Source organism: Solanum stenotomum, chromosome 6 (genome assembly GCF_019186545.1).
Source record: "Solanum stenotomum isolate F172 chromosome 6, ASM1918654v1, whole genome shotgun sequence".
NCBI classification, from domain to species: domain Eukaryota; kingdom Viridiplantae; phylum Streptophyta; class Magnoliopsida; order Solanales; family Solanaceae; genus Solanum; species Solanum stenotomum.
In genome coordinates this window covers 56,188,351-56,212,743 of record NC_064287.1, presented here as the reverse complement: position 1 = coordinate 56,212,743, position 24,393 = coordinate 56,188,351, and the positions used below count along the sequence as shown (strand labels likewise).

Below are 24,393 nucleotides of genomic sequence, written 5' to 3'. Positions count from 1 at the left end.
ACTTAAAAGTATTATAAAGTAGACACACATGTCTTACACGAATTGTGTGAGATGCACACATCCTAAATGACAAATCACGTGAGATTTGTCATATAGGACGTAAGTGTCTACTTGTTCAATTTTATGATAGTGTTTAAGTGTCTATTTTTTGCACACAAAAAATTGGAGGATATGGATATAAAATGATGTTAAGTTAAAGGGCACGTTTATGTATTAAATCTTTTTATAGTGTTGAGCATGCTTATCACTGTTGGTATATTATCACTACTTGGGAAAATATTTAGGTGTTTACACCAGACAAAGCAAATTTACTCTTAAGAGTTACAAAGTAAAGTGATGATATATAATTATGTACACATAATATGTCCTTTAATTTGATCGTAATTCAGATTTATGCTCTCCAACTTTGAGGGTGCACAAATAGATAGTTAAACTTTGTATAAATTTAAACAAATAGACACACACATTCTATGTGGAATCCTACATGACAATTTGAGTCTTACGTGTATTATGCTACATAGGACTCATGCGTCTACTTGTTCAACTTTGTACAAGTTTAAGTGTCTACTTGTGCAGATTCAAAGTTTGAGAGCATAAATGTAAAATGATGCCAAGTTAAATGACATATTTATGTATTATGCCTTCAAAAAACTAAAGAAGACTCTCATGTAAAAGTGAAATTAAAGAGGTGTCATAGAAAAAGAAAACAAATATTTTTTTAAAAATAGACTTAAAAGTAAAGTAAAACAAACAAATTAAAACAAAAAGTGCATAAGATAAAATGGCAACTAATTAACAATCCTAAGAGACATTATTCTTCAGAAAAAACCCAAAACCACTTGCTCTTCTACATGTCAAACATAATAACTAAGCTTCAGTTTCAAACAAGTTGTGAAGATTATATATAAATCATGTTTCTCCATTTAAACTCATCTCATGCCATAAACATACCAAATAAAAATATAATGTAAAAGTATATAAATAATAGTAAAAATCTTTTCAAAGAGTCAAAAGACTAGCAAAATAGGGTACAAACTAAAGGTAAGTTAATGAAACAATACAGAGGAGGAATATTTCCTAAGATATTCAAAACTGAGAATACTCAATGCAACTATAGGAGAAGCCATTTGAAAGCTTAACTTCACTGATTTCTTGATTTTTTTTAGCTTAGACAGAGCAGCAACCAACTTTTTTCACGGCTGAAACATCATCCTTGCCAACATTTATAGTCTGCCCCTTTGGCAATGCAGTAGGATCGTCCCCAACTTCGAGTGCTTTCCGACAGACCACCCTGTATATCTCGGTCAATACTTCTGTAAACGCATTCTCAACATTCAAGGATTCAAGTGCTGAAGTCTCCATATAGAAGGTACTCTCTCTTTCAGCAAAGGCCTTGGCGTCCTCTGTTGAAACAGCACGCAAGTGACGTAAGTCGGCCTTGTTCCCAACGAGCATTATGACTATATTTTGGTCGGTATGGTCTCGAAGTTCTTTTAACCATCTCTCAACATTTTCAAATGTGACATGTCGAGTGATATCGTACACAACCAATGCACCGACAGCCCCTCTGTAGTATGCACTTGTAATTGCACGGTACCTGTTGTCCAACATGGGAAATGGAAGTTTTAATTAGTATCTCCTTCTAATAAGGTGCCAATCTTACCGTGCCAAAGTAGAACAGAAAAGATTTAAAAAAGAAAGACTTAACAGAGCTCAAACATAAGTTCCACACTTGAAATCAAAAATCAAAACCGAAAATGAACTTATCGTGAATTAGGCTAGCTGGCAGAAGAAAGTCGCAGGTTAAGCAATAAAACGGCAAAGGAGGAAAGCAAGAAATATAAAACTAGCCAACGAGAACCAGAGCGATAAGTTCATTTTTCAAGATAAACACCCATTCTCTTTCTCTTAGGATGGCAGTTAACTATTTCGAGTACATGAGCGAAGCTCATCTTTCATCCATGTATACGCATCTATACTCTAGCGTCTAGTCCGAAATTTGCAACAGAACCACCACTTAAAATGGCATTATAAGGGGATTATTTCTGACACTTAAGCTGATGAAGTAGATGACAGTCAAATGTCGTGATTAATTAAGTGTATGACATTTAATTAATGGAAAATAGTACCCATTCTTTAAAAATGTCGTGATTAATTCAGTGCACGACATTTTCCTTTTTCTTTTTGATAAGTAATGGAAAATAGTACCCATTCTTTAAAAAAGCCCTCTAGTCTCACCTGAAAAAGTAAGTTTCTAGCAAAAGTCAATTAGTACTTAAATGAGATGATGTTAGCTAGGAGATAATTAATAGACTAGTACTACCATACATGCACAAGTCCATAATTAAATATAACATTGTCAACAAGCCAAATTTTGTTCCTTATTATTATAAGCGAGGAATCCACGAGGGCTAGTGGTGCACCGCTTGAAACTCGGTGGATAATGGACCCACCTCTCTACCCTTTTCCAATTGAATACAGTGTACTGCACTTTTGACTGCAGTAGGCTTCGAACCTTTGACCTACCCCTAACCCACACACAATGCACTGCCCTCTTACCACTAGCCAAAGCCCTAGGGACCACATTTGCTCCACTCCTTAGTTATCCGTTCTTGTACCATTTCTTTCCTTTTCTTTAATTATATGATATCCATATTTGAAGCCTTAAACCTCAAAGATTTATGAATGACTAGGAATGCCCGGCAACTCAATTTATCCGGTAAACTATTAGGGGCTCATGTAGTCCATGCCAGATTAATCGTACTTTGGGCCGGGGCAATGAACCATCACACCTATGGAAGTTTAACGTGCAGATGTCATTTGTTCTCACCTCTAATTTACAACTCTCGAAGAAAAACAAGAAGAAATCACCTTTTAGAAGAAGTTAGAAGTAAATTCAGGTCTACCATTGACAACTTGATCCACAACTACACTTGCTCGTTGCCTAAAAGACACTAATGGGAGGCATTGAACCATAGGAAAAATCCGTCACTACTAAGTGTTATACTTGCTAGCTAACAATCAAAAGCATCTCTACAATACCAAGCAAGACAGAGCAATCATATCCTTCACATCCTCCTTATATATACAAAAACAAAAACATACCGAATGTAATCCCACTCATGGAGTCTTGGGGAGGGTATGATGTTCACAAACCTTATCCCTACCTTTGTGAGGTAGAGAGACACGTAAGAGATAGATATATACACACATAAACAAAGTACCACAACACCAACCACCACAACAACATTCCAAGTGTAATCCCACAAAAGTGCGGTCTGAGCGGATAAAATGTACACACACCTTACCACTACTTTGAAGTAGAGAGTCTGTTTCCAATATACCCTCAGCTCACAAAAACAAAGTACCACATACAGAAAATCTAGATGGCAACATAGCATACTAAGTAACACACGCCTTCTAGCTTTTACATATCTGTAACTGAATTAGGGAACTTCATCCCTTAGCTATGAAACTACCAATCCTTTTCAAATCTTGCCAAAAAACTCAAAAAAATCAAAACTTTTTTTTGGGGGCAAGTTTATTAACTCATTAATTATCAGATTCTAGCAAAAATTGAAACAAACCCCACTTTAGAAAGTTAAATTAGCAACTTATACACAAGTTTCAAGAGTATGGGATTGCCAGATCAAACAAAATTCAATCCAATTAGCTCAAAATGTAGAAGTAAAGAGAAAAAAAAACACCTTTCTTGTCCAGCAGTATCCCAAATCTGGGCCTTGACGATCTTATCATCTACCTTAATGCTACGGGTAGCGAATTCAACGCCAATAGTAGACTTTGATTCAAGATTGAACTCGTTTCTGGAGAATCGAGAAAGGAGATTGGATTTTCCGACACCAGAATCTCCAATTAGCACCAACTTGAACAGATAATCGTAATCATCCTCAGCTCTATATCCACCTGCCATCTGCGATTAATTCAACAAATTAACTATTTGGTTTACTTAAGGGAATAGTTGAGAGTTCTAAGGAAAAAAAGTTGTTGCTGCTACTACTGCTAAAAAGAGGTAGGTGGCAATAAAGGGTTCATTTGACGAAGACGAGGTAATGATAAAATCTGCGTAGATCCTGTTATCTTACATTTCTGAAATTTACCCTGTTATGTTGTTCAAGGGTGGAGTTATCTCATGGTTGTTTTCGCTAAAGAATTATATTATTTATATCTGATTAGTATAATTTTTAATGTATATAGTAGATGTCGAGCCTGTTTCAATTAACTCGTATGTCTATTTCTCCGAATTTTAAATCTTAGTGAAAATTTTTGACTCTATCACTATTGTTGTTGCGAAGTCCTGTTGAGTTCAAGAAAGCTTTTACAGCAGTGAAAATGGGAGATGGTCACATATGAGTCTTGACTCTTGGTGGATTTGGTTAATACTTAAAATGTTCTTTATTGGAAATAAATGGGGATTTTATTTATTTTTTAATATATTTAATAAGTAAGTAGAAAGGTATAATCTCAAAAATAATTATATGTAATTTGGAGTAGTGCATTAAAGTCACATAGGCACATACACAAATAGCAAAATAAGTTTTGAGCACATGCAGTAGCAAATCAAGAATTAGCACAACTTTTCTTTTTAAAAAAAACAACAGTGCATATAATTCAAATAATTGTAAAAGAGTATTTTATTCACAATGCAAAATATTTACATAATCAAACTGTTAAGAAGCTAATTGCATGTAAATGACTATACTAAATATGAGTTGGTGGTAATAGAAAAAAAGTAAGCAACTTATTATAACTAATTAAACTACATAAATAATGTAAAAAGAAAAAAAAATCTTACTATATTCTATATGTATGTCTGTATTCATATATCATGTACATGTAAATGAGCATGCAATGCATAAATAGATAAATAATGGTACAATAACTAAGTTCATTTAAAGATACATGACCAAAATCCTGAAACTATCAAGGATGAATTTGAATGATTCATCTATTATACACAATATATTCATATAAAAATTGTGAATAATAATTTATGTATATAATAATTAGTATGGATTAATTAAGCTACATGAGCTACATTTACAGATTCTTAATGAATCACCCACTTTTTATGCCCTATGATCTATTGAAATACTTTACTACTGAGCATTAAAGAGTGATAATTTATGCATGTGTCGGTTGAAGTAATGATAAATGAAAAAAGACTTTGACCCAATTAAAGAAACTCATTTTATATTTTGAAAATATTTATTAATAACCGAAAAAAAAATTTCCCATCATACCAAACGCACAAATTAATGTCAAGTATTATGGGTATGTTTGAAAGGCCATTTTGCAATTGGAAATTAGGGTGTAATTATATAGTTTGACGTGTTTATTTGGTCAACATGACATTAAATTTAATTGAGAAAAAATAAATCTTTTCTTTTTTTCATTTTTCATAATTCTTGTATACTCGTATATTTCTCGCACATTAAAATTTATTTTTTAAAAGAATATTATTTTCTTATATTTACTTTTTAATAAAAATAAAAGAATACTCAAACATATAATTACACCTTTTATTTTATATCTATATATATAAACAAATAAACATGACATTTAAAGAGAATTTAAGGGCTTGTTTGGGGTTTGACTTAAGGTCGGCGGGTATACATTAATTAAGGTGCAACATCGGTAGTTAGTGAACATGTGGGTGCAAAGGCCCCCTTGTCTTTGGAAATTCAATCACATCCTTATGAATACTTTTTCCCCACCCCAACTTTATTGTATTAAACTATTAGTCATGTGAACTTAAGCTCCAATTTTTTTTACGATTAAGACATTTAAATTTGAATAATTAGGCGAAATGGTCTGGTGGACCCTTGTACTTGTATGTGTTTGTATTGTGAACCCTTCTACTTACTCATTTGTCATCTGAACCTCTGAACTCATCAAAACGCAATATTTTAAACACATTTTTTGACTTGGCATCCTATGTGGCAGTTACTACTAAAGAGCGTGTGACACACACCTATTAGGAGCGTGAGACCCTTGGAAAAGGGTCTGACAGTCACATTAGGGCTTTGTAAAGCCATCATCTTTCTATTTGCATCTAACACCATTGTTGGACAAAAATTGAGGTTTTCTTGGCCTCTTTTCCGATCTTTTTCCCAAAAATTTCTTCTCTATCGTTTCTTGTTATTATACGGCTCTCTTTTTCTATGAAAAACACCATGGAAGGCATAACACTACTACCGAAATATCTTACACTAACATTAGGCACAAAAATGCAAAATCCCCAAAGAATTTCAACAAAGTCAATGTAATTGATTAAAACCCTAAAACCAAACAAAGACACAAATAGAGATCAAATCCAAACTAAACAACAAATAAATTTGAAAATAAATTGGAAAACCTACCTAGATAAGTTGAAAATCAAACAAAAAAACTCAAATAATTTTTGACATTGACCCCTTGTTTCAGTTCGAAACCAAACCCAAACTTATTGCCTTCTTCTCGTCCTCCTCACCTTCTCCGACCAAACTACCTTCGTTCTCACCATTTCCGACAAGCTTCAACCAACAACTATAAATGAGAACCAACAACAACAACAACAACAACAACAACAACAAAAAAAACCCCAAACTAACTCCTCCAATAAGTCTCGACTTTCACAACGCCGCTAGTTGTGAACAACTAGAAACAATCCAACCACCCAATAGACCCCCACTTTTCCTTAGCGCCACCGGTCACCACCAAAACCCCAATCCAACATAACCCAAACCGTGCCAACATTTTTTACTTCAATGGAAAGAGTAGAAGAGGTTGGAAAAAGGAAAAGGGTAAGGAAGATAAGAAAAAGTTGAAATGAGATTGTGGGGATGGAGATGGAGATGCAGATGGCAATGGCAAATAGAAATAAAAATTGGAAAGAGAAAGTTTATGTATATTAATCAAATATAATAAAAGGAAAAGTGACATCGAGTGACCATATATACATGTGTCATTTTATAATCATACGTGTCATTTTATAATTATTTTTAAAATTACGTGGCAGGCGTTTGTGATACACACACAGTTAAGTGGTAAAAAACGTGTTTAAATTATTGCGTTTTGATGAGTTCAGGGGTTTAGATGACAAATGAGTAAGTAGAAGGGTTCACAATACAAACACATACAAGTATAAGGGTCCACCAGACCATTTCGCCGAATAATTAACCTGTTGTATTTAGATGTGTAATATTGAATAATTAAGATTGTTTATTTTTTAGCATTTGAATATGGATACATTTATTTTTAAACATATTGAATATACAATTCAAGTAAAATAGTAATTAGATCATTATTTGATTTAAAAAAAGGAACCATTTAAAGATATAATCGAATAGATTATGTCCACTAGTGAACAAACACTAGCTTATCAAGAATATGCAAGAAAAACACTTCAATTCGTGTCAGTTGAAGAAAAAATCGTCTTTTTTTACCTACTCCTGGTGCCTAAAGGTAAAGAACTTCTCAATAGCCAAGTCGAGCAGTCAAGCAGCAGTTGAAGTCTTTGACTTCATAGAGTCGATACACACAACACTTAGTATCCATCGTTTACAACTAGGACTATTGGGGTATCTAATCCCATTCACTCCCCTAGCTTAATACCCATAGATTCAATTGGCTTCATATAATTCAAAAAACACTAGTTTTCTCGAAACTTCTTGTTCATATCTCTCATCAAGAGGTGCTATTTGATAATGAATGTCTAATAGATATATTGATAGTTATGAAGGTGGAGATGGTTGATGTTGTAATTATTAGCACGATTGTGGCAATTAGTGGTGATATCAATTGGTGATAGTTATAATGGTGGAGATGATTTGTGTTCATATTCGGCAATGTTGGTTGACCATTGTGTAATTTGTGATGGTTGATGGATAATGTTGACGGTAGTTGGTGACAGTGATGGAGGTGATTGATAATAGAAGTTGCCGGCAACCAGAAATGGTGGCAACGGCAATTGTGATACTAGTTGACAGTGAATATAAGATGGATACTCTACCATCTTATTTTTAAGCTAAATAAGATGGAAAATATTTTTAAGCTAAACAAGATGAAAGTTTTTTTTTTAAGTTAAATAAGATGAAATTATAATTTTAAAATCACACGGCACAATCATGAAAATGCACACCCAAAAATATTTAAGCTAAATAAGATGAAAATTTTAATTTATAAGAACGAATAACTAAAACTTACATAGAAAATGTAAAAAACAAAAAATCTAAATAAGGTGAAGGGTGTTTTTGTAAACAAACAACTTATTCTTAGAAATTATGCCATGAATATAAGCTAGCATTTGGCCATAGATTTCCAGATAGTTGTTGGCAAATATTATTTAGATGAAAATTTGGGTGAAATTTCACCATGTGTTTGGCCATAGTATTTGGGGAAAATGATTTGTACTCATAAGTTTTGAAAAACTATCAAAAATAACCATAGGTTTGTATAACATAGCACGTGACTTTGTTACCCTATTCCGATTGTTCATCATTTTCATCAATAACCATATCATCACTTTCATATTCACTGAATATTTCATCACTATTTTGATGTTTACATAAAAAATTATATAAAACAACGCAAACAACTACTATAGAGGGTATTCTTGTAAAAGATAAAAGTTTGGTGTAGAATTTGAATTATTAAAAGTTCCCAAATAATGAGATTTGGCCCAAATACTAGTTTTTTCTAGTATTTGGTAATTTGGGTTATTTGCCAAATAATGGCAAACTATATGGACAAACACTATTTGCCAAATTTTTCCCCAAATTTTACTTGGGAAATCTATGGCCAAACGGGCCCTAAGTTTGAATATGACAAACCAAACAAGCAACAAAAATTAATCCTAGTATAACTTATCTCAGCATAACTAATCCTAGCATAACTTGTAGTCAAACCAAACGACCCCTTATTTCTTTAAGTTGAAGTAAAATCCAGTACAACTGTTGGCATGCATGCGCAATATGGAATACAAATTCTTGTTAATTGGCTCTCCTTCTAAACACTCCCTAGCTTTCACAACATACTTAAATTCTCGCCCATAAAGGTAACATGCCACGGCGGCCTTGTAAGTCAGCAGTTCCCAGTCACCTGCCATCAACAGGCAAATCAGAGTATTAAAATGTAAAACCTTTGCTGGAATACAAAGATTGAATAATACTCCTATATATAATAGCAATACCTAAAAAAGAGCATCTAAGATGACGAACAACAGTTATAAACACCACAACAGACCCGTTTTTTTAAAAAATAACGGATCTGTTGTGGTGCTTTGATAGCTTAGATTCTTTTTTCCCCTGAAATACTGGGTTTGTTCAGTAGGTTGCTTTGAAATTTCTCATTTTGTAAGGATTGGTGTAAAAATTGTTATCTTTTGGCATTCTGTCTTCTTCTGTCTAACTTGTAAATTTAACTAGACTCAAAATTAATTGCAAGAGGCAGAGGAAACCAAATGTTAGCCTGGGTGAAGTTGGAGATATCCCTGCTGCATGTGGCATTTCTAATCTAATAATATATACAAGAGAGAGTTTGGTCATCACAGGTGGAAAACTGAACTTAAAGAAGGCAACCCGGTGAACTAAGCTCCCGCTACGTGCGGGGTCAGGGGAAGGGATGGATCACAAGGATCTATTATACACAGTCTTACTCTGCATTTCTGCAAGATGCTGTTTCCACAACTCAAACTCATGACCTCCCGATCACATGGTACGGGCAAGAGAAAACTGAACTTCTACAAGTGTTAAGACTCAGAGAACAAGGATGTTTTTTCACCCCCTCAAAATGGCCCACACCCATATTTGGGGCCTTGGATGCAGGCATCTTGCCAAAGGCATCCATCCATAGATATGCAAGAAAACGGAGAAAACAAGAACCTAATATCAATCAAAGTCGGTTTCTAATTTGTCTAAGACCTGACACAATTAACAATGCAGTATTATGTCTTGGAACCACATGATTTTTTTAATAATTGAATTTTAACTCTTGTACATCTATACTAGTACTAACTATTAAAGCCAATTCTTGACTTTTGCATCATATATATTAGTTTTAAGAAACTAGAAAAACTTAGAAGCTGGATCAGCAAACAGTTCTTTGTTAGGATCCATGCAGTTTTCCACACAACTGTTTCAAGGCAAATATAATTCAAGGTGGATCAGGTTCTTCAGAAATTTGTGAACAGATTATTTTCCTGCTAGAAAGTTGAGCATAAACAAACACAATAAAACTGCTACACATCAAACGTTATGGGGTAAGATGTGGTGGGGGATCAAACCAAACAGCTAATATACAAACCTTAATCACCTCAAACCAAGATCAAGCCCACAAAGCTTTAGTATTTAGTATTTGGACCTTTGTTGTGGTAAACAAGTGAACTTAGTTGCATGCTAAAAAGAAAGGAATGAAGTTGTACCTGAAGCAATATCTGAAGTGAGTATATTCTGGCTGAAGTGACGAGTCAGCCACCATCTGCAACGGAGCCTCCATGACTTGCTAGACTCATAATCGCTAAATATTTTTGGAATCTGACTATTCCATTTTGAGAATTTTTGCTTCTCACTATCTTCACCGTTGGAGCACACAGACATGCAATCTTCTTCACATTGAGAAAACCTCAGGAAACAACAAGCCAACTCCTTCCATGTGTCACATTTTGCATAAGTAGCATCCAAATGCAAAGCTATCATTTCCATCAGCTTTTCAGTGCTACACTCTCCTGATGATGATATAAACCAAGCCCGACGAAAAACAGAAAAAAACTCAATATACAATGCATAATGCATCAATTGCAAAACTAAGGTATCATTTGGGGCAGTCCAACAAAATGGGACTTTCTTTTCAGTGCTATAATCTCCTGATGTTAATATAAACCAAGGCCAAGGAAAACCCGGAAAAAAAAAACTCAATATACAATGATTAATGCATTAATTGCAAAAATAAGGTATCATTTGGGGATTCTAGACTGTTTTCTTACTAGTATTATTATTTTTCTGTTGGCATTATCTTATCCTTCAATTTTATTACAATTGTTGTTTCATTTATTTTGGCTATCTATACTATTTTATTGTCAGTACTTTTCTTTCTTCATTATTTTCATCATTGCTTTTTTACACTTGCTCATCTTTCAAGCCTGTTCTCGAGCCGAGGGTCTATTGGAAACAACTTCTCTACTCTCTCAAGGAAAGGGGTAAGGTTTGCGTACACCTCACCCTCCCTAGACTCCACTCCGTGGGACTATGCTGGGTATGTTGTTGCATCTCCCAAAATCAACAAATCTAAAACTAGGGTAGTATCTTGCAAGCATAGGTCCTAAGAATTTTCAGTAAATAAGCTAAGCTAGTTTCCTTCTATTTTGAGATCTGGAACTCACTGGTATATACATATTTTTGCTTTTTTGTAATTCCAATGCAGATTGTTCAGTTCTCCAGGGGGTACATCAATAAGCCGAGCACATTGCCTCTAACTTCAAATTTCCTGATTTGCTTTGTCTTAAGAGTTTGGACTGTGAAGGCAACCTTGTAGCAATAGCTCCTATTTATATGGTTGACCAGGGATCGAATCTTGGACCCAACATCTCCAATGAGGAGGCAAGGCTGCTACATTTGCCACCCCCAATCCCGTCTGAGCAAGAGCCTTTGGAAGATACAGCAATAAAACAAAGACACTTTGATTTTGATCACAAATAATCAAAAGAAAAAGTAAAAAGCTTTTTGAGCCCCTCAAAAAAGGGAAAAGAAAGACCAATAATCCAAAAAGACAAGAAAAAGTCTTGAGAAAGAGAGGAAAAACTAGAAGAGCAACAAAAAAAGGAATGAAAAAACAAAACTAAATGAGCCATTTGAAGGCATTTAACGGGCTGAAAAAAACTGTGAAATACACATTGTGCCATGTCAAGGCATTGTGCTTAATAGGCATAGTCTTAAGAAGTCCCACATCGGTAGAGAGATGAGAAATTGAACTCCTTGGATGGACTTGGACAAACCTCCCCCTACTGAGCTAGTTTTTGGGGTTGAGTTAGGCCCAGGTACTATATCTTTTCATGGTATCAGAGCAGGATCCATCTCACCTAATGTTGGGGCCCCCAAAATAAAAAATTGCCCATGAACCAAATGCTAAGCATTGGACATGAGGTGGGGTGTTAAAGAATGACAGAAGTCTCACATTGGTGGTTAATGAAATGAGTGGACTCCTTATAAGACTTGGGCAATCCTCCTCCCTTCGAGCTAGCTTTTGGGGTGTAAGTTAGGCCCAAGACCTAATTTAACATTTCTTATAAGGCCTGGGCAATCATCCTCCTTTCGAGCTAGCTTTTGGGGTGTGAGTTAGACCTAAGACCTAATTTAACATGGTATCAGAGCCACTAGACCCATCCCAATTTGTTGTTCACCGATGTTGGGCCCCCATTTATAAGTGTCCACGCTCCAGGTGGGGTCTGGGCGTGCGGATGAGTGTTAAGAAGTCCCACATCGGTAGAGGGATGAGAAATTGGTCTCCTTATATTGACTTGGACAAACCTCTCCCAAATGAGCTAGCTTTTGGGGTTGAGTTAGGCCATGGTACTATATCTTTGTAGTTTTCATAAACATCAGGTGTTCGACAGAAGCCATGTCATTAATTGAGGTATCTAAATGGAAATCCCGAGCAAGAACTCAGATGTGCAGAAGATGCATGTTACTAAGATGCGGATGTTGAGATGGATGTGCGGGCATACTAGAAGCGATAAGATTATGAATGAGGTTATCTGATAGAAGGTGGGAGTGGCTTCTGTGGCGGACAAGATGAGGGAAGCAAGATTGAGATGGTTTGAGCATGTGCAGAGGAAGTGTGTTGATTCCCCCAATAAGGAGGTGCGAGGGGCTAGTTGTAGAGGGTACGCGCAGGTGTAGAGGTAGGCTGAAGAAATACTGGGAAAGGTGATTAGGTTGGACATGGCACAACTTCGTATTATAGTTCTTGCCACATGTGATTTATTGTGTTTTCGATTATCACACTATTTTGATGTTTGGTAGTATTCCTTTCTTGTAGACTTGACACTACTTTTCTTATTAATGACTATGCTTTCTTCATTGTATTCTTCTCCCTCTACTTGGATTTGATAGACTTGAGCCGAGGGTCTTTCGGAAACAACCTCTCTATCTCCATGAGGTAGTGATAAGGTCTACGTACACTCTACCATCTCCAAACCCCACTTGTTGGGATTTCCCTGGGTATGTTGTAGTAATTTAAAATTTTAGAAGGTTATGCGTCCACATTGGTTAGGGAGGAATGGGTTGTGTTGTCTCCTTATACAGTCTTGGACACTTCACATTTCATGATTTAGCTTTTGGGGTAGATTTACGTCCAAGGTTCAATATCAAGATCAAGTTCATCCTTATTCATGGTTTATCCAATATTGAGCCCACATAACGCTCCAAATGTCCAAGCTTGGATGTGTGAGGTTATGTTCAAGTGGTCCCCATTGGTTGAGATAATGGGTTGCTTTTTCCTAAAATGGCCACCTCATGAATCAAGAGCTCGCTTTTGGAGTTGAATTAGACAAGATTCATTTCTTGACAAATTAGATAGTTTTGTTTAAGCCAATTATTGAACATTATTTCTTGCATGTCCTTAAGGCAATACTTCGGAGTGATGCAAGCCTTGAGGAAGTACTAAGATTTTGTCTCTCTCATCTCTTTAGGATGAAGTGAATAAAATGATTTTTCAGGTTAGGATGTACCCCTTCTATGCAAGCTGATGAGTCTCCCCAATGAGTGGCTACATGTAGGATCCTTCTCCAAATTTTCCTCATGGATTGCTGAAAGTTTGACATAGTTACTGCTGTCAAAATGCTCCAAGATAGTAGCTTTCAACCTGCATGCCACATGATAAAGAACAAAGAAACCAGAAGAAATTAGACGTAGTGAGTAAGACCGGAGAAAAAGAAATAATGATCGGTTGTACAGCAAGCACTCAACTAATGACATGCCAAGAAACTCATTACGGAAAATTGTCATATGTTACTGAACAATCTCTTGTAAATTTTGGATAGATACCTATGATTTATGTTATCAAAACAAACACTAAGGTGGAATTGAAGAAAATGGAATATAGCTTGTATACAGAAATTTCTATGTCAGTCCTTTCCTTTTTATCTCCTTTTTGAGATTCTGCTCGGAATACCTTGTAAGCTTTCCACATAATGTCTCATAATTTAGAATATAACTCTAATTTTAGATATTTAAATTATTTTTAACCGAATCCTCACACCCGTATACCTACCTGGATTCGTACCCTCGAATCTTAAAATTTAGATCATAAAGGATATGACCTCTAGATCCACACCCGTATCAGACACCCACACTCGAGTCCGGGCAACTTAGATAAAAAAGAACTAAACATAAGGCATACCGACCTTTTGAACATAACCATTGAAAGTGTTACCAGGACAGAGATCTGTCACAAATGATCAATACACGAATTTCCAGTTAAATTCTTTTAAGAATTGGGGGCTTGATATTGATACAGATAAAGTTAGCATTGGAATCATATCTTTTCATGTAAATACTGTGTCAAATGCATCTTGATTTAAGAATTGGAGCTTCACTTGATAGATATAGATATTAGCGTTAGTTAAGAGAAACTAGAAGGTTATCATTCCATAAAAGATCGCTAGTAAATAGTGAAGAAAAGTTTAAGTGGCAACATCTATAAGCAGTCTGTCACTTCAATCTTTGATCATTCCCTTCACATCAAAAATCTTGATATACTAGTAACCAACACTGTTTTATCAGAGAAGTTCAAAACTCATCATGGTTATTATCTCTTAGGTTTATATTCAACTTTTTTCATAAGGAAGAAACAGCTACCTCAACTGAAATGATGTGTTGGAGTATGGAGTAAATTTTTCCACCTCATCAAGAGCCTCCTTTACCTGATCCCCGAGCAGCAGCATCTGCTAAGATATTAACTTTCAAGTACATGAAAAGCATATTATATATTAACTTAAATATATCACTCAACACCTGATAGAATCAATGGCGGGCCTATGATTTTGAAGTAATGGGTGCTCCATTACAATTAACATACAGTTGCTACAACCAACAAATATAAGTGCACAACTATTTGAATATTGAAGGTAAAATTATTTAACAAGATAAATATTCATTTAAAATTGTCATTCTATTCACAATTATTCCAGACGCTTTTCATATTATTCAAACAATGAATAATAGCATCCATTGCTTACTAGATTTATTTCCAAAAATATTCAGTGTGAGATTAGCCTTATATTGAATATTTTGATTTTAATTACAAAATTAATAAACAAAAAAAGTTACATAAGATGCTAATCTGAAAAGTCATGAGAAAAAGAAAATTGTAAGGGTGTCCTGGAGAATGGATAGAAAGTACAAATGGAAAAGGCAGAATAAAAGGAAATGTAAACAAATAAGAAAATAAACGGAAATAGAAAATGAACATCAAAGTAAGAGCTTTTATAAGTGAGAACAAAAAAAGAATTCCTTCTGTTTTGGAGGAAGATGAAGTTTTTATTAGGAGGGGAAGTAAAAAGAACTAGAGTTCTTTGTTCTGGAAGAGAATGTATTGTCTGGAAAATGGATGGAAAGTAAAAATGGCAAAAAGAGAGTAAAAAGGAAAGGAAGACGAATAAGAAATAACAGCATTACCAGTTTCAGAAAAAAAATGAGAAGAAAATAAAAGGAAAAAGACAATGAACATCATCAGAATAAGAAAAAATTGTAGAAAATGAGAATCGAAGTTGTATCGCGGAGGATTTGGTCAACATTTCACCCGCCATTCAACTGAAGCACCCAATGACATTTTGAGTCTGTCGATGCTAACTGATGAAGTTTAACCTTTTCTACAAATTGTCAATGTAAATAGAGTATCTAGATCCCAACTTGGAAGTAATGGGTGCTTGAGTACCCACAAGATCCAACGTAGGTCCGCCTCCGCATATAGAATAAATAAGATGGAATATTTGCAAAGATATTCTTGAAGTATATATTTACAAAGCATTCATAAATATTAGAATTTTTAACATTCTTGAACACAAACAACTTGAGATGAAACTAATTTGAGGTGGTGCGTTTAATATACCAGCTTAATTTCGAGCTCAAGCTGTGTTCAACAACTTGACTCATTATGAGCCCTAGGGCTAGGTTTCTCACAAAAAGGAGTTCTCCTCTATTGGTTTTATCTGATGAAGCTAACACAACGATCAGCATGCAGAAAATAGAGATACACAAACAGATACATGTAACCAACCAATATGAGGTTACGGAGTCCTCTTTCAAGAGCTGGGGATAATGTGAGCATGCATGAACTTCCTAGCACATCTACAAAAAGCAGTTCTAAATACAATTTGAAAAATTCTGTGTGAATTCTTTCTTGGACATAAGCAATTACCTGTATTAAAGGATGAAAAGCCTCGAGCACTGGTGGACTCGAATGCAGAGCATGCCGTAAATACTTTATTGCATTCTTATAGTGGTCATTACGCAGGGTCCGATGCCTATTGAGATCATCCTCTAAATTTTCATTTGAGGAAGGCAATTGTAAAGGCAATAACCACAGTGGAAGACCTACATTTGAATAGAGTAAGAAATATATCATGATTAAATCTAATCAGCATGAAGAACATGACGTATATTATATTATTGTTGGGAGCTGGGAGGTGGCAGTTATTTTGTGGAATTAGTCGAGTTACGCGTAAGCTGGCCCAGATACCACAATTATCCAAAAATAAAGGACATAATGTATCTCAATTGGACCTCAACAAAACCGGAACCTAGTTGAATGCACAATACCCACCTTCACAAGGATTGAAGGGCTTAGAAATTCAATATTCTATACACCTCATGTCAACTGCCTTTTCATCCTTTTGAGAATATTCCAAGAGGACGTTCTCTCTCCTAAAGTAGTAACTTCCTCATCTTCACATCATCCCTTCAAAAAACTGAAGCATATACTCCAGGCCCATTTTTCCACCATTAAAAGTATTAAAAATTTAAGAAGTCCACACGTTTTTCCCATGTTCCTTGCAGGTATGATTTTGCAACAAACCAAAATGAGGGGATGCTTGGCTGCTATTGCCATTAGCCAGCTGCTGCTCCTCCCACTCATCTGGAGAGTTCTTGGAAGAATGCTAGTGCCATTCATTTTAAATTGCCCAAAGAAGTCCCAGACAATACGTGCTATAACTACATGCCTATGCAATTATATGTAACTTTTTTTTTTGGCTAAAGTATACCCTATGCTAATACTTGTAACTTACCTAAACCCAAAGCAAAATTAGAGGCTAAATTCATATTATAGAATGACCAGTACAAACTAAAGGTAATTATTCAAATGATATAAGAACATATTCATTCTTGAAATCAACAATATTCAGTCACCAATAGCCCCAACTTCAATTAAGACAAGGAGAGAAAGGGTCGTCTGACCCCTTCATAAGAGAGAAGGGAAAAAGAGAAGTGAACTTGTTTTTTCAGCCCATACTACTTATTGTACCTCAAGTCCAAATCCAATTGCCATAAACCAGGCTCTAGGGTTTTCTGCAAGTAAAAGCAAAATTTGCTACTCGTTTGAATTCATATATGACTATACAGCAACATAGACAAATCTTTAAGCCATGAGTAACACTCACCACGATTGCAGAATATGGAATGATAGGGAACATCACCACTCTGATCCATAGAAGAACCTTCATGATCACTTCTTTCAGCAGAACTCAAGTAAAAGTCTTGTGGCTGAAAATTGTCATTTTGTGTTTCTCCCGGCACATTATCATCATTGACCATGGCGACTTCTCTCTGTTGAATGGCATCAACTCCCAAGATATCTTTATCGTTCCTAATAGAGGTGTTTGAATCACAATGGAATGGAGAATTAGTCTCTTGGCCTTCAACAGCATCATGCCCCTCTGAATTTAAAATGGACATAAATAATCTGTCCTCAAAGGTCTCTGACTGCACCGTGCTATCAAATCTGTCCAACTCTTGCAACTGCAACTCCTTTGGGATAGTAGAATACCATAACTGATAAAAGGCTAAGCCCACAACTAAATTAGAGACTGGATCACTACCAAAACCACGTTGCTGCATGAGCCTGATACAAATCACAGCCAGGGGAGGTAACATTAAGCCTTTGGAATTTCATATACAAAAATGCTACCCCAGACCTCACATGTGTGTTTTCACTGGGTGTGTTGTTGTTATATAAAAATGTTATACTAGAATTACATTCCAATAGAGCATTCATCCTAAAAGAGAAGATTTTGCATAGCCAGTTTTGCCACCAAAATTTGACTGATTATCATTGCCTACAATTTTGTCCAATAAATTTTTATACTAAACATTGATAACAGCACAGAGAGGATTATCATTATGCAACTCATATTTACTTGGTTTAAAGTTGGACATTCGGATAAACAGAAGAACGTGATATTTCTCAATTTTGCCTGATCAGCCTGTCATGGACACATTTAAGATTAACATATCCACCAAGTTTCGCAAAGGCAAATTTCTGATTCATCTAAATCCAGATGAAATATATAACAAGCATAGGTTGTATCTTCCGAAGTGTAATGGCTAGGCAATCCAAACCACATTTGTCAGGCCAACCATTTTCAAAAATCAAGCAAGTATCATTTTACAAATTTCAAGAGTAGCAATTATCAACCCCCGTCCCTGAAGAAACACCATCTAGTTTATACGCAGCAACAACAACAACATACCCAGAGTAATCCCACAAATGGGAATTGGGGAGGGTAGGATGTAAGCAGACTTTACCTCTACCTTGTATCTACGGTTAAAATTCAGTTTACTAATTCCAAGAGTAGCAATTATCAACCCCAGCCCCCAAAGAAACACCATCTGGTTTATATACAACAACAACAACATACATAGTGTAATGCCAAAGTGCAATTTGGAGAGGATAGGATGTGGTGAGGTAAGGTATGCGTACATCTTACTCTCCCCAACCACTTGTGGATTACACTAGGTATATTGTCGTTGTTGATGTTATAGAAGAAAAAGAAACAACGTGCGGTAACACTCGGCTACCTACTAACCTAATCCCCGACCTCCCCACCTTCCTATCTAGGATCATATCCACAGTAAGCTGTAGTTGTGCTCCTGTATAATCACCTCCCTCAGGTTTCTCTTCGGTCTACCTCTACCTCTCTCGACTCCCGTTACCGCAACCTCTTCCTACCTTGACTCATGTTACCACCAACCTCTCACACATTCTCACTGGCACATCCACACACTTCCTCTTCACATGCCCAAACCATCTTAGTCTTGCCTCCCACAACCTGTCTGCCACGGGGGCAACGACCACTTCCACCTTGCCCCCTATAACTTTGTTCCTAATCACATCTCTCCTAGTGGTCCACACATCCATCTGAGCATCATCATCTCTGCTACATTCATCTTTGAACATGGACGTTCTTGACTGGCTAACACTCTACCCCCTACAACAAGGTCGGTTTAACCACCACTCTATAGAAACCATTTAGTTTATACGATTATGATAATTGGTGTCATCCTAAAATCTGGAACAAGTTTGATGCACCCTGAACGCATAAACAGTCATCTTATTTCATGCGACATAGTAGATACTTCTACTAATTGGATTATTCTGGCCTGCCCATGTGTCACCCTTGTTCTCCACTATTCTACTCTTTATGAGAAGGTGAGTTCTTATTTTTCAATAAACTGTGACAACTGGGGGTGGAGTGCAGGCAGGATTATTCTCTTACTCTTTTGATGACATTATGCACCACAAAATATTAAAAGATCCAGCTCCTTTGCAGTGCTAACCACACTACTGTAAGGATTTAGTTTACGAAAATCACACCAATAAGCAAATAGTGTTGCAGCTTCTTAAACAAAGTTGCAAACAGATTTATTATTCTGATTGTTAATTAGGAGTCTCTCTCCAAGAAAATGTCACTTTACTTTGCAGGTAACAGTACAATACTTTAGTTAACAATATTGACACCATTAGAAAGTGTCGGACTTAGCACAATAAAAAAGATTACCGCTCTGGACCCTTTTTTATAGCTTCAGTTCTTTTCGCAAAAAGTAAATAAAACTTTCTTCCATTAATTGGCAATTGATTTTCGCCAACCTACATGAGAAAGATAAATCATTAATCATTAAATGCCAAGAACTTACGATAAGGCACCCTGATGTGCATCCTGTGTGTTACCGCGTTTGAGACAGAAAAGGATGTTTTCCAAATGAACAGCAAAACGGTCCTGCCACAATTCAAACTTCACAATGAGCTACCACAAAGGTGAAACCGATTATCTCTTTCATAAAGTTTGGAACACAAAATCATGCTGACATCACCGATTTACCACTATCACTTACAAACGCAGTGAGTACCAAACATCAATGAATACTAACTTTAGCATCAAATTTGTGACAATTAATCCAACTCCTCAAAATTGCAGTTCAAATAACATCAGATATACAAATTCAATCTCAAACTTCATTATCAGTAGAACCTTGTGACTTACTTAGTTACACTACATAATACAAAGACATAAATCCATTTATAAACATGATAATCAATGGCAATTTTTCCCTCAGCGTCCTGAAAAGCTCCAAGGTTTTTTTTTTTTGATGAGGTAAAGCTCCAAGGCTTTCTTAACTATACAATATCTCGCATCTTCATCAAATGTTGTTTCGGAGGCCATATATTTATGTCACTAGTATTTTAACTGCCTTGAACTACATATTCCTAAAATATGTAGAAAAATCAGACTTTCTGTTTGATGTTGCGATCTAACAACAAAAATAATAAGTCAATAATCTTAGCATCTCAAGGAAAAGGAAATTTTGTTCTTTAGAACTATTTATGGGTTACTGAAAGTAAATATACTAATACAGTGCATATAAAAGGTACCTGACAAGGAAATAGTAAATGTTATAGGGAACACTTGAAAAAAAGCACCATGGAGAAGTACAAAGCTAATGAATAACACATTATCAAAAAAAAAAAAAGCTAATGAACAACAACAACAATAGTCAATAAACTTAGGAGTCGTTTGGTTTGAATTCAAGTTATGATGGGATTAGTTATGATGGGATAAATTATGATGAGATTAGTTATGATGGGATAAGCTATGATAAGATTATTTTTTATTGAGCGTTTGGAACAATTTATTTGTTTACAAAAATGCCCTTCATGAATGTAAAAAGCGATGTATAAAAAAGGTTTAGAGAGATATTTTTGTCATTTCTTATTTTATCGCGGGATAAGTTATCCCAGGATTACTATACCACCCAAGGGAGGATAACTTATCCCGGTACTAATTATTAATCCCCGGATAAGTTATCCCGAACTTGCCAGCCAAACAACAAATTAAGTGGCACTATAATTTAATCCCAGGACTATTTGGTATTATCCTTCACACCAAACGACCCCTTAGTATTTCCACGAAAAGAAGATCTTGTTCTTTAGAACTTCTTTTGGGCTAATAAAGACTTAAATTTACTAGTAATATATTGCATATAAAAGGTACTTTGCAGGAAAATAGTAAATGTTACAGAAAACTTGAAAAGAGCAACTTGGAGATATACAGAACTAATGAACAAACATGTAAGCAAATACTTTATATATTTTTAAATTGTTACCTTCAGGGGCCAGTTTTTCATAGGTCCAAGCTTCTTCATCCAAAGTTCATAAATATTTCGTATCCTCATTGAACTGATAGTGTCACCTTTTATATGCTCAATGAGCTCCAAAGCTGCCTAAAACGTTAGAAATCATGTCAAAAATGACTATTCTTGTTGGATAAAACTTTTTTAGAAAAACAAGCCATAATACATAAACAGACTCTCAAATTTGGGCACAACTGCCAAGTAAACAATCCAACTTCGAGTAGCCACATCTAGACACCTTAACTCGTCTACTCGGTGTCATTATGAACACTCCAATAACAACATGATCATCTACGCACTACCAGAATTTATGTTACACATCAGGTTAGTGTGTCCATGAGACACAATAGAGACAAATTGGAGTGTTTAGTTGCTAGCTGAACCCAAAGTGAGCTCTCTAGATGTGCAATTTGCCAATTGAGGTGAAATTTGAGTGATCAAATTAAGCTAGAAACACGAAGTACAAAAATAAAATGAAGTAATTAGATTAAATTGAATAGATTAGTACCATAAACTTTGTGCGACTTTTGAATACGGCTGCTTCTTTTGTTGTTCCTTTAAGAAGAACACTCAATACACCACTAGCCTCAGCATATTTATGTTGCCGCATCAATTTTTTCAGCATATGTCGAAGTCTTCCCCGATGTTCAGACTGTAAACTCCGACGATCTTTGTGTAAACTCCCGATTCCCCGTTTTAGACAAAAACTTGGTTTAGTATTTGCTAATATGACTGACTTTATCCTTCTAGCTTCAGCGGATGGGCTAATTCCACAATCATAATCGTCTTCGGGCTTATTACGTTTCCTGGGACGGGATTTTCGGGCCATTGATGCATCTTCTTCAATATCCATTGATGGCTTTGTTTGGAGGTTAAAGCTTTACTTCGATTTTTTCAGGGTTTAAGAAGAAGAAGAAATTGGGGGTTTTAGAGAGAGGAAAAGACTTAAATAGCCACTTAATTTTTTGGGTCATTCGCGCCTTTCTGTAACTAATTTTTACACTTTAAATTCGTGGTTAGTAATATTTTTTAAGTAATAAATAAAAACTCGGAAGAAATACACTTCATAGTAAAAAAGAAAAATTAAAATTAAATTTGTAAGTAAATATAAAGTCTAGACAAATTAAAAAAATTAAATATTAATATAATATTAACATAATTTTAAATATGCTTAAAAAACATCAAGCAAATTTATAGTGTTGTGCATGTTCAATATTTATTCACAAATTTATTTTTTAGTGGTGTTAATTAAACGATATTAAATTATTTCATTAAGTATAAAATAAATAATTGATAGGTGTTGTTAATATTAATAAATTTTTAGTAAATTTTTATTTTAAAATAAATTATAATATATATTTATGTAGTATGGAGAAATCTACCATGTTATAATATATTTGAATCTAAACAGGTATATGTACGGTGACTGACATTACATGAAAAGTTACGAACCAAAGACAAACTAAAGTAAAGAGATGCTTGTTGAAGGCTAAATTAGCTATAATTGTCTATATTATATGGATTGAGAGAAATGAAATAGTATTCCAACAGAAGGCTTAGGAGCATGAAGGAGCTCTACCACACACTGCAAACTAATCTATTATTAGAGTTAGAGATAATATAAGGTTGTATTATCATATATGTAATTTGTAGCTTGCTTTTTGGAGTTTCGCTAGATATTGTTAGAGTCTTAGGTAGATGAGGTTGTGAATTAAGATAGAGACAAATCTGATATAATTATTCCTTAATTTGTAATGTCGATCCGATAATTAATAAAAATCTATTAATTTCCTGAAGAAAAAAATTAAAAAATATGAATTTAAAATCAAACAGCGTAATTAAAATGGATCATATGATTTAAAAAAAATTATAAACTAATTAAATTGAAATAGAATAAATAAATAGATTTTTTTTCGAAAGTGCCCTTATCTAAATAGGCATGTCGACAGAGACATGTTTGCTTTTGCCTCAAATTCCCTCTTATATAATATGTAAGAGAAAAATGGCATAACTAAAGCAGTCTCATAATATTATATATATACTACTTATATATAAGGGTGGATAACCACACATGTGACGATCAACATGTTTGTATCCAGAGGCGTATTCAGAATTTTGAGATGGTGGGTGCAATGTTATAAAAATGTTGATCTATGATATAAATTTGATCGGTTCGACATTTAAGTTTTTACTACTGCAAATCGTTAAAATTTTAAAATTATAGGTCTAAATTAATATATATATATATATATATATATATATATAGCAATTACCACTTAGAGAAGTATTATCTAATTTTAGAAAGAAAATAAAACAAGATAAATATAAAATTTAAATTTCTAACTTCGCGGAGAGAGGTGCACCTAGTCATAATCGTATTATGTGATACTTCAAGTGTGGGTTCACACATCTATATTTCAATATTTTTTAAAAATATAACACTATTATATATGATCTCGGGAGGGGGCCATGGGTTCACATGAACCCGGTGACCCTCCCTTAGATGCACCTCTGTTTGTATCACCTGTGTGGTTCCACACTTACATATACATTTGCCTATTTTTTCCTCCGTTTTAATTTGTTTATCTTATTTTAAATTTTTATATATTTAAAAATTACATAAAAAATACTACAAATCATTCTAATTGATAGCTTAAAATATTTTTGCAAAAACATATAAAAAATTTGATTGCTTATAAAAAAATCGATTGAT

The 24,393-nt window shown here is 34.8% G+C and overlaps 2 protein-coding genes across 2 annotated transcripts; both read right to left on the bottom strand.

Annotated features, from left to right (window-relative positions):
• Positions 1–955: 955 nt before the first annotated feature.
• On the bottom strand, positions 956–4,128 carry LOC125869176 (ras-related protein Rab11B). The gene is made up of 2 exons (XM_049549738.1): positions 3,708–4,128; positions 956–1,597 (listed from the first exon to the last, which is right to left on the bottom strand). The coding sequence occupies exons 1-2, from the start codon at positions 3,929–3,931 to the stop codon at positions 1,168–1,170; spliced, it is 654 nt and encodes a 217-aa protein (XP_049405695.1). The 5' UTR covers positions 3,932–4,128; the 3' UTR covers positions 956–1,167.
• A 4,631-nt stretch (positions 4,129–8,759) lies between these two features.
• Positions 8,760–22,617, bottom strand: LOC125869183 (uncharacterized). Its single transcript, XM_049549745.1, has 9 exons — positions 22,189–22,617; positions 21,654–21,770; positions 20,187–20,269; positions 17,654–18,114; positions 16,414–16,589; positions 14,853–14,938; positions 13,724–13,857; positions 10,421–10,723; positions 8,760–9,099 (listed from the first exon to the last, which is right to left on the bottom strand). Exons 1-9 carry the CDS (start codon positions 22,531–22,533, stop codon positions 8,918–8,920), a joined length of 1,887 nt encoding a protein of 628 aa, XP_049405702.1. The 5' UTR covers positions 22,534–22,617; the 3' UTR covers positions 8,760–8,917.
• Positions 22,618–24,393: the final 1,776 nt, after the last annotated feature.

Bases quoted from the DNA above. Each gene is read 5' to 3' on its own strand.
- LOC125869176 (XM_049549738.1), bottom strand. From the start codon at position 3,931: ATGGCAGGTGGATATAGAGCTGAGGATGATTACGATTATCTGTTCAAG. The intron at 1,598-3,707 runs GTGTTTTTTTTT...GTTGGACAACAG, and splicing joins GATACTGCTGGACAAGAAAG to GTACCGTGCAATTACAAGTG.
- LOC125869183 (XM_049549745.1), bottom strand. From the start codon at position 22,533: ATGGATATTGAAGAAGATGCATCAATGGCCCGAAAATCCCGTCCCAGG. The intron at 21,771-22,188 runs GTACTAATCTAT...CTAACGTTTTAG, and splicing joins AAAGTCGCACAAAGTTTATG to GCAGCTTTGGAGCTCATTGA. The intron at 14,939-16,413 runs GTAATTGCTTAT...ATATCTTAGCAG, and splicing joins CTTTTCATCCTTTAATACAG to ATGCTGCTGCTCGGGGATCA.